Source organism: Cucurbita pepo, chromosome 9 (assembly GCF_057944985.1).
Source record: "Cucurbita pepo subsp. pepo isolate OVF chromosome 9, ASM5794498v1, whole genome shotgun sequence".
In the NCBI taxonomy this organism is placed as follows: Eukaryota; Viridiplantae; Streptophyta; class Magnoliopsida; order Cucurbitales; family Cucurbitaceae; genus Cucurbita; species Cucurbita pepo.
In genome coordinates, this window is record NC_141806.1 from 10,808,156 (window position 1) to 10,822,922 (window position 14,767).

At 36.8% G+C, this 14,767-nt stretch overlaps 1 protein-coding gene and 1 non-coding gene across 2 annotated transcripts; both read left to right on the forward strand.

The window, feature by feature from the left end:
* The first annotated feature begins 8,970 nt into the window (after window positions 1-8,970).
* On the forward strand, window positions 8,971-9,043 carry TRNAV-UAC (transfer RNA valine (anticodon UAC)). The gene has a single exon. It is a non-coding gene; the product is annotated as a tRNA-Val (tRNA).
* Window positions 9,044-12,171: 3,128 nt separating this feature from the next.
* LOC111801563 (Pentatricopeptide repeat (PPR-like) superfamily protein) lies at window positions 12,172-14,409 on the forward strand. The gene has a single exon (XM_023685591.2). The coding sequence runs from the start codon at window positions 12,174-12,176 to the stop codon at window positions 14,361-14,363; it is 2,190 nt and encodes a 729-aa protein (XP_023541359.2). The 5' UTR covers window positions 12,172-12,173; the 3' UTR covers window positions 14,364-14,409.
* The last annotated feature ends 358 nt before the right edge of the window (window positions 14,410-14,767 follow it).

Here is a 14,767-nt window from a genome sequence, read left to right on the forward strand (position 1 = left end):
GAGCTGCGACTAACCCAAATCGCCGACCTAAACCACATCTGACCTGCATGCTCGAGAAGCAATCCAACGACCCGCAGTCCAACCTGATACCTACCGCTTGACATAAATGACGACCCGCAGTCCAACCTGATACCTACCGCTTGACATAAATGACTTATCATTATATTTTTGACCCGTTTGACACAAGTGAGAACGAATTCGAAATAACTTATGTCGGTACACTTTTAAAAATGACTGCATAGCGCAGTAGATTAGCACATCTGACTTTGGATCAGAAGGTTGTGGGTTCGACTCCCACTGTATGTCAACATCAACATGGTTAAGTATTTTATGCATTATGGATCAGAAGATTATGTTCAACTAATAACCTAAAGGGTCTATAGTATATGGCATTAGGTTGGGTGTCTTGTCTTGGAAACACTATTGATACGACCCTCTTTCGTTCACGTGGGACATGTGTGTATGGGTATCATATCCAATGAATTTGCATAAGACTGAACTCGTAGTATTTAATTTCTCTCTATAAATCTGTTAATGGAGAAGATTAATATTTCACGTGTTCATCATATGCGATTCAATCTTAATCTGAATGAGTTATAACCTATGCCTTTGAGGGCTTATCTTTTGATTTGCATGGGTAAGAATGACTTTCGTAGTCGATTCAATATGACAACCACATTAGGAACTTGATATCACGAGATGAAGTTTATTTCTTTTCATATAAGGAAAGCAGATGAGTTGTTCTGTTAAATACTACTGATTTCAAAGTAGATGAGTTGTTCTCTTAAATACTGATTTCAAGACTTGAACAATGAGGCCCACCCTCTAAATTGTCCGAGAGGAACTTGATTTATGACTAGATCATAAACAAGCTATTCATTAGAGAATAGTGGCACTTGAGATGAAAGATCTAATTACAGGAGTAAAAATGAACTTTTGACCTAGCTGTAATTACGAACAATTAATTAATTTTACATCATTGGAGCTTATAATCCGTAGGTCAATAAGGTCTCCAAACTTGCTCATAAAATTCAATTTAGTTGAAAGAAAAAATTGAAGTGTTCATGTAATGTCCAGTTAGGTTAAAAAATAATAAAATAAAAATAAAAATAATAATAATAACTTTTCTGGTCACTGAGAAACGCGTAAGAGCCAGAGAACTCTCGCCTCCAACGAACCCACGACCATACCTGAAGTCCTACACATCTATAAACCCTAAGATCTCGTCTGTAAGAAAAGGAAACACGATATGCCGAGAGAAAAGGATGGATGACGAACGATTTTTTCTCGTTGGACATAAACGTTGACGTAACATAGACCTTCGGTCTAGCAAACGAAAAATGAGCAAACACGCAGAGGATTAACACGACCATTGTTCTAGAAAGATGAGGGCGAATTCAAAGGGTTTCGTATGGTTCCAGAATGTGTAATACCACATTTCTGAGCCATCAGAGCTTCCGTCGAAGCCGAGTCGAGCCGTTAATGCCGTGTGAGCCCAAGAAGTCAGCATTTGAATGTGCGACACATGTCACTGGGGCAGAGGGGATGCGTGGGCGGATCCCTTGTCTGGTTAGTGATTTAACACCATGAACTTAATTTGTAATTTAATTAAAAAAAAAACCAAAATACAAGTGTGTTAAGTTTTGTTTTTTTATAAAAATATGCTTGAATTTATGTTTAAAGAACTAATAAGAGTTTTCATTCATAAAGCATGATGCTTGGATCAACAGCTGTGAGTTGAAATAAACTCAATGAAGGTTGAGTAAAATCATTTCCAAGGGTATATTAATTGATATGAATCGAGCGAACCAAGACGTAAGGAAATGCCATCGTCTCTAGCAGCCCATATGCAGGTATTACTTGCACATCGATCTTGAAGCCAGCCTCCGTTGTCTGGCCAAAACACTTCACCAGAAGCCTGCCCATGTTTGCTACTAAAATTACACCAAAATAGTGTAGATTGCCAAACATTTTCACTAAACATCCAGTAATATTTTCCTCCAGGTACGATCACATGCTCACCTAAATCATCGTTTTTCGACTTGCAATGAGCTAACAGAGTGGAATCCTTCATGTGATTCAAAATAGCCACTTCCCATGGAGACAATGGGCGCTGGTATTTAGAATTAGATTGGGCAAAACATGAGTTAATTATCATGTTTGATTCAAAAGCAAGCAATATGATGAAACAAAAGATGTTTTGAGGCTTCATTTTTCCCGAGTTTAATTTAGTTACCTTTTTCGTTTGTATACAAATTGACTTGGTTTTGTTTCATATATATGGCGGAATCACATTGGTGTTGTACCATCTAAATCTTCTTAGTTTTTTAACCTTATTTTTCTAAATATATACATTACACCTATAATAACTAATAAGATGTTATTATAGAAAATTTTATAGGAATATATGTAGAAATTGTTGCATGGAAGTTAAAATATATTATGTTTAGATGAGAGTTCGAAGGAGCCCAATCTAATTTATAGCATCATGTTGTTGCCAATGACGGATACAAAAACAAGCAACAAAACTATATAAAAAATGTTTCGTTCTCTAACTCAATTTAGGTGTGAGAGTTTTCCACACCTTTATAGAAAAATGTTTCATTCTCCTCCTCAACTAATTTGGAAACCACAATTCATTTCTCTCCGGGTCCCAGCTAATGGTGTTGTTATAACACATGCGGAAGCAATTTGGATCTTAGGCACTCTAAGTATATCAATTATAATAAATTAGCTAGCATGTTCATAAGAATTAAAACTCATTGAGTTTGAGTAATAACCTTTTGTAGTTCAAATTCCTTTTTTCTCAAGAATCGGTTTCGAACCACCACTAGTGTCTTTCCTACTCTCCGGCCTTAGAACGGGATTATGTTATCGGGTAAGTGACTAAACTTGGAAGGAATTTAGTATATGAGAAGAGAGAGTTTGTGAGAGTTTTTCTCAAGGTTTTTGGGAGGAGTTGCATGTACCTTGATCACCCTATTTATAAAAAAATGTTTCGTTCTCCTCCTCAACTAATTTGGAAACCACAATTCATTTCTCTTCGGGGCCCAGCTGATGGTGTTGTTATAACACATGTGGAAGCAATTTGGATCTTAGGCAATCTAAGTACATCAATTATAATTAATTAACTAGCATGTTCATAAGCATTAAAACTCAAGGAGTTTGAGTACTAACCTTTTGTAGTTCAAATTCATTTTTCCTCACGAACCGGTTTCGAACCACCACTAGTGCCTTCCCTACTATTCTCTGGCCTTAGAACGAGATTGTGTTATCTGGTGAGTGACTAAATTTGGAAGGGATTTAGTATATGTGAATTTGTAAATAACATATTGTTTAATTTGTAAATAAAACAAAAATACAGTTAAATATATCGTATATATTTAGCGCATATTCTTTAATTTGAATTCGAACACTTCGAATTCACTCGTCACATTGTTCTATTGTTTAGTACGATATGAGCTAGCAGAGGAACCTCATAGACCTATAGATCATGGGCTCCAACGATCCGAGATTAACCGGCTAAACTCATTAACCTTGTTAACCAACATTCGTTAACTATTAGGACACTCCACTATAGCCTAATAGTTGCACTCCCCTCACTATAGATATATTTTTGTCCATTTGATATAACCATGATTAGTAAATCAATCCTTCACTGGTTGTTAACTAGAGCTAGGTCAATTTACCGTCTTATCCCTAAAGTTACTTCTTGTTTTCCATGTCCCACTGATCCTCTAATGAACAATTGGTTTGTGGTTCAACCAGTAAACTTAATCTCTCTCAAGCCAATGAGAGAGTGGGGCCCCTTGTTCAAGACCTGGAGTCAATACTTTAAGGGAACTACCTCTCTACTATCCCTTGAGAATTCAAGTACTCTCACTTGAGAATTTTTTGTTCTACTGTTGATCCAGAGAAGCGAGACAAGCTTGATGATGAGTCTGTGAAGTGCTACTTTATAGGCTATGGCTCTAACATGTTCGGGTACAGGTTTAGGGATGACAAGAATAGGAAAATCACACGACATTGTGATGTGACCTTTGATGAAAATGTCCTATACAAGGACAAAGAGAATATAAACTTGAAGACTACGAAGCAAGTGGAAGTTGAGCTTGAGTGGCAAGAAAACTCACCCAGTGATGTTACAGCAAAAGCTCAAGGAACTCCTGATTCTTTTGTTGATGAACCAGACGTGGAGCAAGTTACACCTCAGCAGGTGTTGAGGAGATCATCTAGAACTATCAGAGCACCAGATAGATATTCACCCTCATTACATTATCTGTTGTTGACTGACGAAGGAGAATTAGAGTTCTTTGATGAGACCCTACAAGTGGAAAATTCAACCAAGTGGGAGCAAGCCATGGATGATGAGATGAGCTCACTTGAAAAGAATAATATACGTGAGTGTTGACTGAGTTACCTACAAGAAAGAGAGCTCTATTGAATAAATGGGTATTCAGAATCAAGGTTAAACAAGATGGTAGAAGGTGGTCTAAGGCTCAGTTAGTAGTTAAAGAATATTAACATAGAAAAGGTATTTATTATGCTGAGATCTTTTCTCCTGTTGTGAAATTAACTACTATCCAAATTCTGCTGAGTATTGTTGCATCGGAGAATTTGTACCTTGAGCAAATAGATGTAAAAACGGCGTTTTTACATGGAGATCTAGATGAAGAGATCCATATGCAACAACCAGAAGGGTTTGTAGCTCCAGACAAAGAGCACATGGTGTGTAAGCTCAATAAGAGCTTGTATGGACTGAAACAAGCACCGAGACAATGGTACAAGAAGTTTGACACCTTCATGTGCAAGAGTGGTTTCCATAGGAGTGAAAAGGATTAGTGTTGTTACCTCAAGAAATACACTGATTCTTATGTGTTTCTACTCCTGTATGTGGATGATATACTGATTGCTGGATCAAGTATGAGGGAGATAAACCGCTTGAAAGCAAGCCTGTCTTTAGTATTTGAGATGAAAGATTTGGGTGCAGCGAAGCAGATTCTTGGGATGAGGATTTTTCGAGATAGATTTACTGGCACATTAAATCTATCCCAAGAGCAGGTCATTGAGAAAGTGTTGTCCAAATTCAAGATGAATGATGCTAAACTGAGGACTACCCTCTTGGAAAATCATATTAAATTGTCAAAGGGGCAATCTCCCAAGAAAATTGAGGAACATAAGCACATGGCATCAGTTCCGTATGTTTCAGCAGTTGGGAGCTTGATGTATGCTATGGTCTACACTATACCTGATATAACACATGCAGTAGGAGTTGTTTGCAAGTACATGGCAAATCCAGGGAAAGAATATTGGGAAGTTGTGAAGTAGCTTCTGAGATATCTGAGAGGTACATCCAATACTTCACTCTGTTATGGCAATGGCAAAGTAGTTATGCAATGTTTTGTGGATGCTGATCTTAGTGAAGATGTAGACTCTAGCAAGAGCACATCTAAATATATCTACACTATAGATGGAACAGCAGTGAGTTGGATGTCCAAGCTTCCGAAATGCATTGCTCTTTCATCTACTTAGGCTGAGTACGTGTCAATAGCTAAAGCTTGAAAGGAGATGATATGGATGACAGACTATCTAGAAGAATTAGGTATGAAGCAGTACAAGAAGATTCTTTATACAGATAGTCAGAGTGCCATACAGTTAGTGAAAAACTCAATCTATCATTCAAGGACAAATTACATTAGAAGGCGATACTATTTCACTCGCAGGTTAGTGGAAGAAGGTGATATGTGTTTGGAGAAGATAGAGGGTGCAAAGAATCTGGTAGGCATGTTGACAAAATGTGTTGATGTTGGAAAATTGAGGTTATACAAAACCTTAATTGGTATGGTGCAGTGATCGTTTGAGAATGAAATTCTTGGTTGACTGGATCAGTCTCCAAGTGGGAGAATTGTTAGGTTATGGAGCCTGCTACTTTTTTATAGCTTGGTCAACGGTTATACATAGTAAAGCTATATCCGGTAAAGCTATATATAGTAAACTGAACCAAATATATCCGCTTACGTAGAGCTTTGAAAATGTACTTTCTGTATTCCATGTATTCTATTACTGTACATACTTGAAGTCATCAATATAAATCCTTAAGCTAGAGTTCTCCTTGTATTTTCTCTATCCTGTTCTTTGTGTTCATCTAGATCGAGTGTGTGCATTGTTGTGCGATCTTAACACCAAGTTCATAGGTCCCTTCGAGATCCTTGAGAGAATTGGTGTTGTGGAATACAGGTTAGCGTTGCCACCCACTCTTGCTGTCGTTCACAACGTTTTCCATGTATCCATGTTAAGGAAATACACACCGGACCCCACCCATATCATTAAATACGAAATGCTCCCGCTTCAAGAGGATCTATCATACGAAGAGGCCCTAATCCAAATTTTAGCTTGAGATGTCAAATGATTGCGAAACAAGGAGATTCCCCTTGTCAAAGTCTTGTGGGGTAACCATCTGGATAGCAAAGCTACTTGGGAATGTGAGGATGACGTTAGGAAGTCGTACCCCGAACTTGTTTAGGAATAGCCAACTTTTGTTGATGAAAGTTCCTAAGGAGGGGAAAGTTGTAGCACCTCGATCCCAACAGGTACAAACTCACTCTTCTTTATGACAAGCTTCCTCCTAACTTTTACGGGTTCCTAGATTTTATTGGAAGCCTTAGAGCATGATTTTCAAACCGGTGTAGCGAAAAATCGTGTCGGAAATTGAAACCAAGAATCTCGAACTTCGGCAAGAAACTTGATTTTTCTTATTTTTTAACGCATTTATTACGCATTGTGAGTACCAAAAAAATGCAAGAAAAATATATCTGTATAGGTGGACTTGAGGTCTTGAATTTCCTTGTAGGAATCGAGTTAATTCAAGTTACGAATTGGAAGATAGAAAAAAAAAATAAAGATTGATATGCCATTTTGACCGGAATCTAAAAAAAATGGGTTTCAGGCAATTGGCGACGAACACACGGGGACTAGAAAGAGGAGAAACGCATCTAGCAACTGGAGGGACATGTGTTAGGCAGGTAGTGGAAAAGCTTGGCTTACTCTGAGCGCTGACACGTGGCGCCGCGACTAACCCAAATCAACTACCCGAACCACATCTGACCCGCATTGTAGTCAACCTAAAACTTAGGCATTCGTTTGGAGAACATATTATATAGAACAACATTTGATCTTGGGCACACTGCAAAGCCTATGATATTTTTGTTGACTCGAAATGGAGCAGACGAGTTCGACCATGGTAGGAACTCGACAGTAGGTAGCTCTTCAAAGAAGACATGACCACGAGTTACATTGGGTTGCCACCATGTGTTCCTATGATATCATTGATGACTCAAAATGGGTCAGACGAGTCTGACCATGGTAGGAACTCGAGAAAAGATGACTCTTCAAAAAAGACATGACCACGAGTTATATTGGGTCCACCATGTTTTCATATAAAATTTTTATTTTCTCCCTAAAATTATTCTCTTTTGCAAAGACAAATATTTTCTATGTGATAAATTCTTATAAATAGAATATTGGCTAAGTTCATAAAAATACCCAAAAATTTCAAAAATATCCTTCTAAACTTTCTAAATTTCATTAATACCCTTAATATTTTAACAAAAGTTTAAAAATATCCTTAAGTATATGGACGTAATTGTTAATATTATCTTAAAAGTACTCACGAACGTTCAAGAGTATTAATGAAATATTTGATTAAATAGTAGTTTTATATTAAAGGTTAGGAAACCTAGTTAGGAAAAAAATAATAATTTAAACTAAGTTAAAAAAAAAAAAAAAAAAAAAAAAAAAAAAAAAAAAAAAAAAGTAAATTTCATAAAATATATATTTATATTAAAGTATATGCATAAACTTTAATAAATGACTGCATGGTGTAGTGGATAAGCGCGTGAACGTATATTAAACATTCGCAATAAAATCTTAAATAAAATAATGTGAAATTTATATAAAACAAAAAAGGATTAGAACGATGACCTAATCTAACTTAGGACTACAAAACAAATAAAATGCAACTTATCCTACCACAAGTTCTATGGTCTTCAACGCGACGCTATTGTCATTTGTATTGAAATTTAAGAGTAGCACATGACTTGAGTATTTTAAGAATTAGTTTTAAGTGATCCAACTATTAGGGTTATGAAATGCAGTCACATGCAATATGGTGGGACCTATCATTTAAAACATCATTTCATTCTCTTAGGCGACTTTCTAGTTCGGGTTATATTAGATGTGTAATACTTCTCTACATATGTCCCACACGTGCGAATGTGGGCCCACCAGGCGGGCTCGCACGCCTCCTAGACCTGCGGGTCGGGTTAGCACTCGCTGACGGACTGTTGCTCCACACCCAAAGGGAATAGCGGTCGTTGTAGCATTATGACAAACATGATGGTAACAATTAGTCTCATGGTGTACACGTCTGTACTCATCATAATGGAGAAGTATCTCGATGCACGCAAACACACAGTTATGCATCAAGTCCTCATACTTTCCTTCACTGTATGATAAGTGGGAATTTAAAAGTAAGTATAAAAATATATACTTAAACTTGCACAGTGGATTAGCACGTCTGATTTTGGATTAGGCACTGCATGTTTTCTTTTACTCTTCCTACCGTTTTATAACATTATATCATAATATAGAAAAAAGCTTTTAAATCATATGGTGTTGTGGCATAGTTAATTATCAAGTCAGTCTATTAGATTAAAGGTCTCTAACTAAATTTTTTTTAGATATTTTTTTTTTTTAAACATTTTCAAACATAAACATAATAAACTTTACGACTCAAATATCTAACTTCTAGTATCAAGTAGGGAAAGAATAAAATTGAAAATAATGGTCGTACTTAAGGGTTGAAAGTGATTTAAGAGTATTTATTTATAATTTTTTTAAAAAATTAAGGTAATTAAAGATTTTTTTAAAAAAAATTATAATTATTAACTATTTTATTATTAAAAATATTTGGTTGTTGTGGTGTAGCGGTTATCACGTTAGTCTTACACACTAAAGGTCCTCAGTTCGATCTTGGGCAACAACATCTTTGTGTACATATTTTACTGCTTCTGGATTAGAAGTCCGTGATTGCATTTAGCATGACCGACCATCGTATACATTTTTTACCATCCGGACTGAGGCCCTTAGTATAAGATTCACTTTAATGGATTTTTTCTAATTTTTTAATATTTTATTTCATATTTTTCTTGAGTTTCTGAAATTTCTAAGCATTTTTTCTTATGTGTTATCTGGAAATTAGACTTCTAAGCCTCTCAATAAAATCCCGAAATTTCAACGACAAAATATTTGAGATTTATACCATAAAGCCTCCTAATTGATTATTTAACTTTTAATAATAATTTTTATTATTTTATTTGTAATTTCATATTATCCATGATAGGAAAATCCAAGGTTATTAATGTAATCTTGAATAATATGTGGTTGACGTCTAAAAGGGGTGTCTTGTCTTGGAAACACTATTGATATGACCCACTTTGTAATTGTTATAAATAATTTGATCCAAATCGTTCACGTGGGACATGTGTGTAGGGGTATCCTATACAATGAATTTGCATAAGACTGAACTCGAAGTATTTAATCTCTCTCTATAAATCTGTTAATTGAGAAGATTAATATTTCACATATTAATCATATGCGATTCAATCTTAATCTGAATGAGTTATAACCTATACGTGTGAGGGCTTATCTTTGGATTTGCATGGGTAAGAATGACTTTCGTAGTCGATTCAATATGACAACCACATTAGGAACTTGATATCACGAGATGAAGTTTATTTCTTTTCATATAAGGAAAGCAGGTGAGTTGTTCTCTTAAATACTGATTTCAAAGTAGATGATGAGTGGTTCTCTTAGATACTGATTTCAAGACTTGAATAATGGGGTCCACCCTCTTAATTGTTCGAGAGGAACTTGATTTATGACTAGATCATAAACAAGCTATTCATTAGAGAATAGTGGCACTTGAGTTGAAAGATCTAATTACAGGAGTAAAATGAACTTTTGACCTAGCTGTAACTACGAACAACTTATGAAAAATCGACTAGCTTGTAAGGATTATATCAACGAATACAACTTGTCCTATAGTACATAAAAATTCAACTATACGTTTATATGAATGAAAATTGATTAATTAAATAGTTCAATTAATTAATTTTACATCATTGGAGCTTATAATCCGTAGGTCAATAAGGTCCCCAAACTAGCTTATAAAATTCAATTTAGTTGAAAGAAAAATTTGAAGTGTTCATGTAATGTCCCGTTAGGTTAAAAAATAATAAAATAATAATAATAATAATAATAACAACAACAACTTGTGTGGTCGTTGAGAAACGCGTGAGCGCCAGAGAACTCTCGCCTCCAACGAACCCACGACCATACCTGAAGTCTTACACATCAACAAACTCTAAGACCTTGCCTGTAAGAAAAGGAAACACGATATACCGAGAGAAAAGGATGGATGACGAACGATTTTGTCTCGTCGGACATAAATGTCGACGTAACAAAGACCTTCGGTCTAGCAAACGAAGGAAGAGCAAACACGCAGAGGATTAACACAAGCATTGTTCTGGAAAAGATGAGGGTGAGCTCAACAAGTTTAGTATAGTTCCAGAATGTGTAATAACAACCCCGACACGGATGGGTTTAAGAAAAACGATAACGTCGAGAAATCTCACGTTTTTGTTACAAGTAGATAAGATATTGCAACGACATGGAAGAGAGGACTAACGAGCCAAGGAACTTCTTGATGCACACGAGCGATCACCACCAAAACGGTATCGTAGCTTCACCGGCCAAAAGGATGAACTAATTGTCAATACAATTCTCTGCGTTCAAGTTCATAAGTGAAATATACATGTGTGCACGTATAATTTTAAATAGAAAACACTTTGTTTAAAACAAATAAATACATGATTCGGGTTGAGGGTCTCCTACACAGTTGCACAACTTGACATGTTCCCACCACGATCAGTACTCCACTTGTCACCTGAAAAAGAAAAGTGTATCAAGAGTCAATATTAAAAATACTCAGTAACCTACTTACTTGTAAGCTATCGTCAAACTTATTCTAATACACAAAATCTGAAGTGTGCTCATATGGCCACAAGAGTTAGCCAAAACTATGACTTATGGTATGTGCTAACCGTTTCATATTCATACATACCTAAACCTTATACATTCTTCCTTTAGGGAGTGCTCTAACCCCCCCTCAGAGTCCATGAACCAAAGGTTTTCGGGTACTCTTAGCTCTATGCTTACATTTACCTTGGTCCATGATCAACCTTTTGTAAATTACGCTTTAAGTCATTGTGTCAAATGAGGAAGACCCTAGGGTAAATCTCATAAGTATGGAGGAGCCCTTAGCTCTTAAAACGATAACCGTACTCCAAATGTCTATCTACTTGACCAACTGGAAGGTTCTCCCTGGTGATGCCGGGTGTCACAACCTCAGTATGAGAACAGTAGGCTGTGTGACCCCTACACATGGCTAGTGGCAATCTTTAAGTGACACCCATCAGACCACGTGAGAGCTGGGATAGACAAGTGTCATGATGCAACTGAGGAGGATGATACATCATCCAACACACCAAGAGTGTGTATTAAAGCCAAGATGAGGCATAAGAAAGGTTGGAGAGAATGAGGAGACTGAGTGTCGAAGACACACTCGGAGAGGGTCAGGTAGGGCCTCAGGCCATAACCTCAGAAGTAATAGTTTCGATAAGAGTTTCGACATGCAGCTCTAGAGTTAAGTTTGCCTATATAAAAAAATGAAAGCTCACCAAATGTGGTGTCAATTGGTTACTCGACGAACGCTCCACAGGGTCGAATGATCGCTTGCCAAAAGAATGTACACTCGTAAAATTTTGAACCATTCTAAAATTTTATTTCCATGTAAAATCATCATTAGGGTATCACATCGATTTGAATACAAAACCATAAATCATAACAATGTAATCATCATCGTATGTCAAGCAATTTTTTCGATTACGTTAGACATTCAATCTTATATAATTAGTGCTTTTAAATATACGATAAATAAGATATTAATTATTATCTTAAAATTGCGTTTATTAAGCTAAAAAAAATAATTAATTTACTATCTCTTCAATTTTTTTTAAAAGCAAACATATTTAATTATTTAGACACGTAACTGGATGAACGCAACTAGTCCAAGACAATTCGCATCGCATGGGGGCAGAGCTCCTGCGACCTTCATGCCTTCGATGCAATTCTTGGCGTCTCTCCGAATTCTAAGGCTCCATGGATTTCTCCACAAATTTTCCTTTCCACAACGATTATCAGTTTCTGCCTCAGCGGGATTGTTCTCCTCATCTCATTTCGATTCCATCTCTTCGCCGCACCGTGATTCTTCTTCTTCTTCTTCTTCTTCGTTGCAATCTCCTGTGCAAACGATTTGTTCATTGGTCATCGAGTCTTATTTTCGCCAACCCCATTTGAGATTCTCTCCTTTTAAGCTGAATCTTGATATGGATGCTGATTTTTTGACTCACGAGCAAGCCATTTCAGTCGTTGCTTCACTTGCTAGCGAGGAGGGTTCAATGATGGCGTTGAGTTTCTTTTACTGGGCAATTGGATTCCCCAAATTTCGCTATTTCATGCGGCTTTACATAGTTTGTACGATGTTATTGGTTGGGAAATGCAAACAGGAGCGAGCCGATGAAGTGGTGGAGTGTATGATAGGGGTTTTTGCAGAAATTGGGAAGTTGAAGGAGGCTGTGGATATGATCATTGACATGAGAAACCAGGGGCTTGTGTTGACCACCAGAGTAATGAATCGTATAATCATGGTGGCTGCTGAAATGGGGCTGCTCGAATATGCAGGCAACATGTTCGACGAAATGTCTGCAAGAGGTATGGCTCCAAATTCTTGCACTTATAAGTCTATAATTGTTGGTAACTGTAGATATGGCAATGTTTTGGACGTAGATAGGTGGTTAAATGAGATGATGGAGAGAGGTTTTGTTGTTGATAATGCCACATTGACTTTGATTATTAATGCTTTTTGTAAAAAGAGCTTTGTAAGCAGAGCATTTTGGTTGTTTCATAAGGTTAAAAAGATGGGTTTATCACCAAATTTGATAAACTATTCATCTATGATTAGTGGGTTATGCAAGAGGGGTAGTGTTAAGCAAGCATTTGAATTATTGGAAGAAATGGTTAGAAATGGCTGGAAACCCAATGTGTATACCCACACATCATTAATCGATGGGCTTTGCAAGAAAGGGTGGACTGATAGAGCTTTTAGACTGTTTCTTAAGCTTGTTAGAAGTGATATTTACAAGCCAAATGTGTACACATACACAGCCATGATAAGTGGGTATTGCAAAGAGGAGAAGTTGAATAGAGCTGAAATGTTGTTTGAAAGAATGAAGGAACAAGGAATGGTTCCAAACACTAACACTTACACTACTCTCATTGATGGGCATTGTAAGGCAGGGAATTTCAGTAGAGCCTATGAATTAATGGAGGTTATGTGTAATGAAGGTTTCTTCCCTAATATATGTACTTACAATGCAATTGTTGATGGTCTCTGTAAAAAAGGGCGAGTCGAAGAGGCTTTCAAATTGCTAAATAAAGGGTGTCGGAATCGAGTTGAAGCCGACGCTGTCACGTACAACATTCTGATATCTGAACAATGTAAACATGCTGATTTGAATCGAGCCCTTATGTTTTTAACTAAGATGCTTAAAGTTGGTTTTCAGCCTGATGTCCATTTGTATACCACTTTGATCTCTGCCTTCTGCAGGCAGAAAATGATGAACGATAGCGAGAAGTTGTTCGATGAAGTCGTTAAGCTTGGGTTCGTTCCGACAAAGGAAACTTACACATCCATGATATGTGGCTATTGTAGGGAAAGAAAAATTGACTTAGCAGTCAAGTTTTTCCAGCGGATGAATGTCCATGGTTGTGCACCAGATAGCATTAGTTATGGTGCTTTAATCAGTGGTCTTTGCAAAGAGTCGAGGTTGGACGAGGCTCGACAATTATATGATGTCATGATAGACAATGGGCTGACTCCGTGCGAGGTTACTCGGGTGACCTTAGCTTATGAGTATTGCAAAACAGAAGAGTTCGCTTCAGCCATGGTTATCTTGGAACGGCTCGACAAGAAGCTTTGGATACGCACGGTCCATACGCTAATACGCAAGCTTTGTAGTGAGAAGAAAGTCGGCATGGCAGCTCTCTTCTTTCATAAGTTACTTGATAAGGAAGTCAATGTCGATCGAGTGAGTTTGGCTGCATTCATGACTGCTTGTTGTGAGAGCAACAAATATGCTCTTGTTTCTGATTTGACGGAGAGGATATCAAGAGGTATTGGCTAACCAACTTCTGAACACTTGAATGATACATGATTTTGTTGGACTTCAATCTCTTGATTTGATATCTTTTATCATATCTCCTTCAACATAAATTAGCCGCTAAATTACTTGTTCGAGTATCTTATTCGATCTATATACTTGAAAAAGTATCTTATTCGATCTTCTAAATTAAAAAAGCGTTGTAGTTGATTTTAGATTAAAAAATAAACGAAATATTGAAAATGGGTCTTGAGCCATGGTGGGGTAAGCTCGGAGGAGGAGGGAAAAAACAAATAACGTAGAGAAGATAAGAGAGTAGAAAGAAATTTTAGACATTTGATGTTTCTCTATACTAAATGATCTTCCTACTTATAACTCAGACTACGTTCTCGTAAGGGACATGTACCATACATGTCAAGTGATTTCTC

Coding starts and splice junctions, on each gene's coding strand:
- LOC111801563 (XM_023685591.2), top strand. CDS start 12,174: ATGAACGCAACTAGTCCAAGACAATTCGCATCGCATGGGGGCAGAGCT.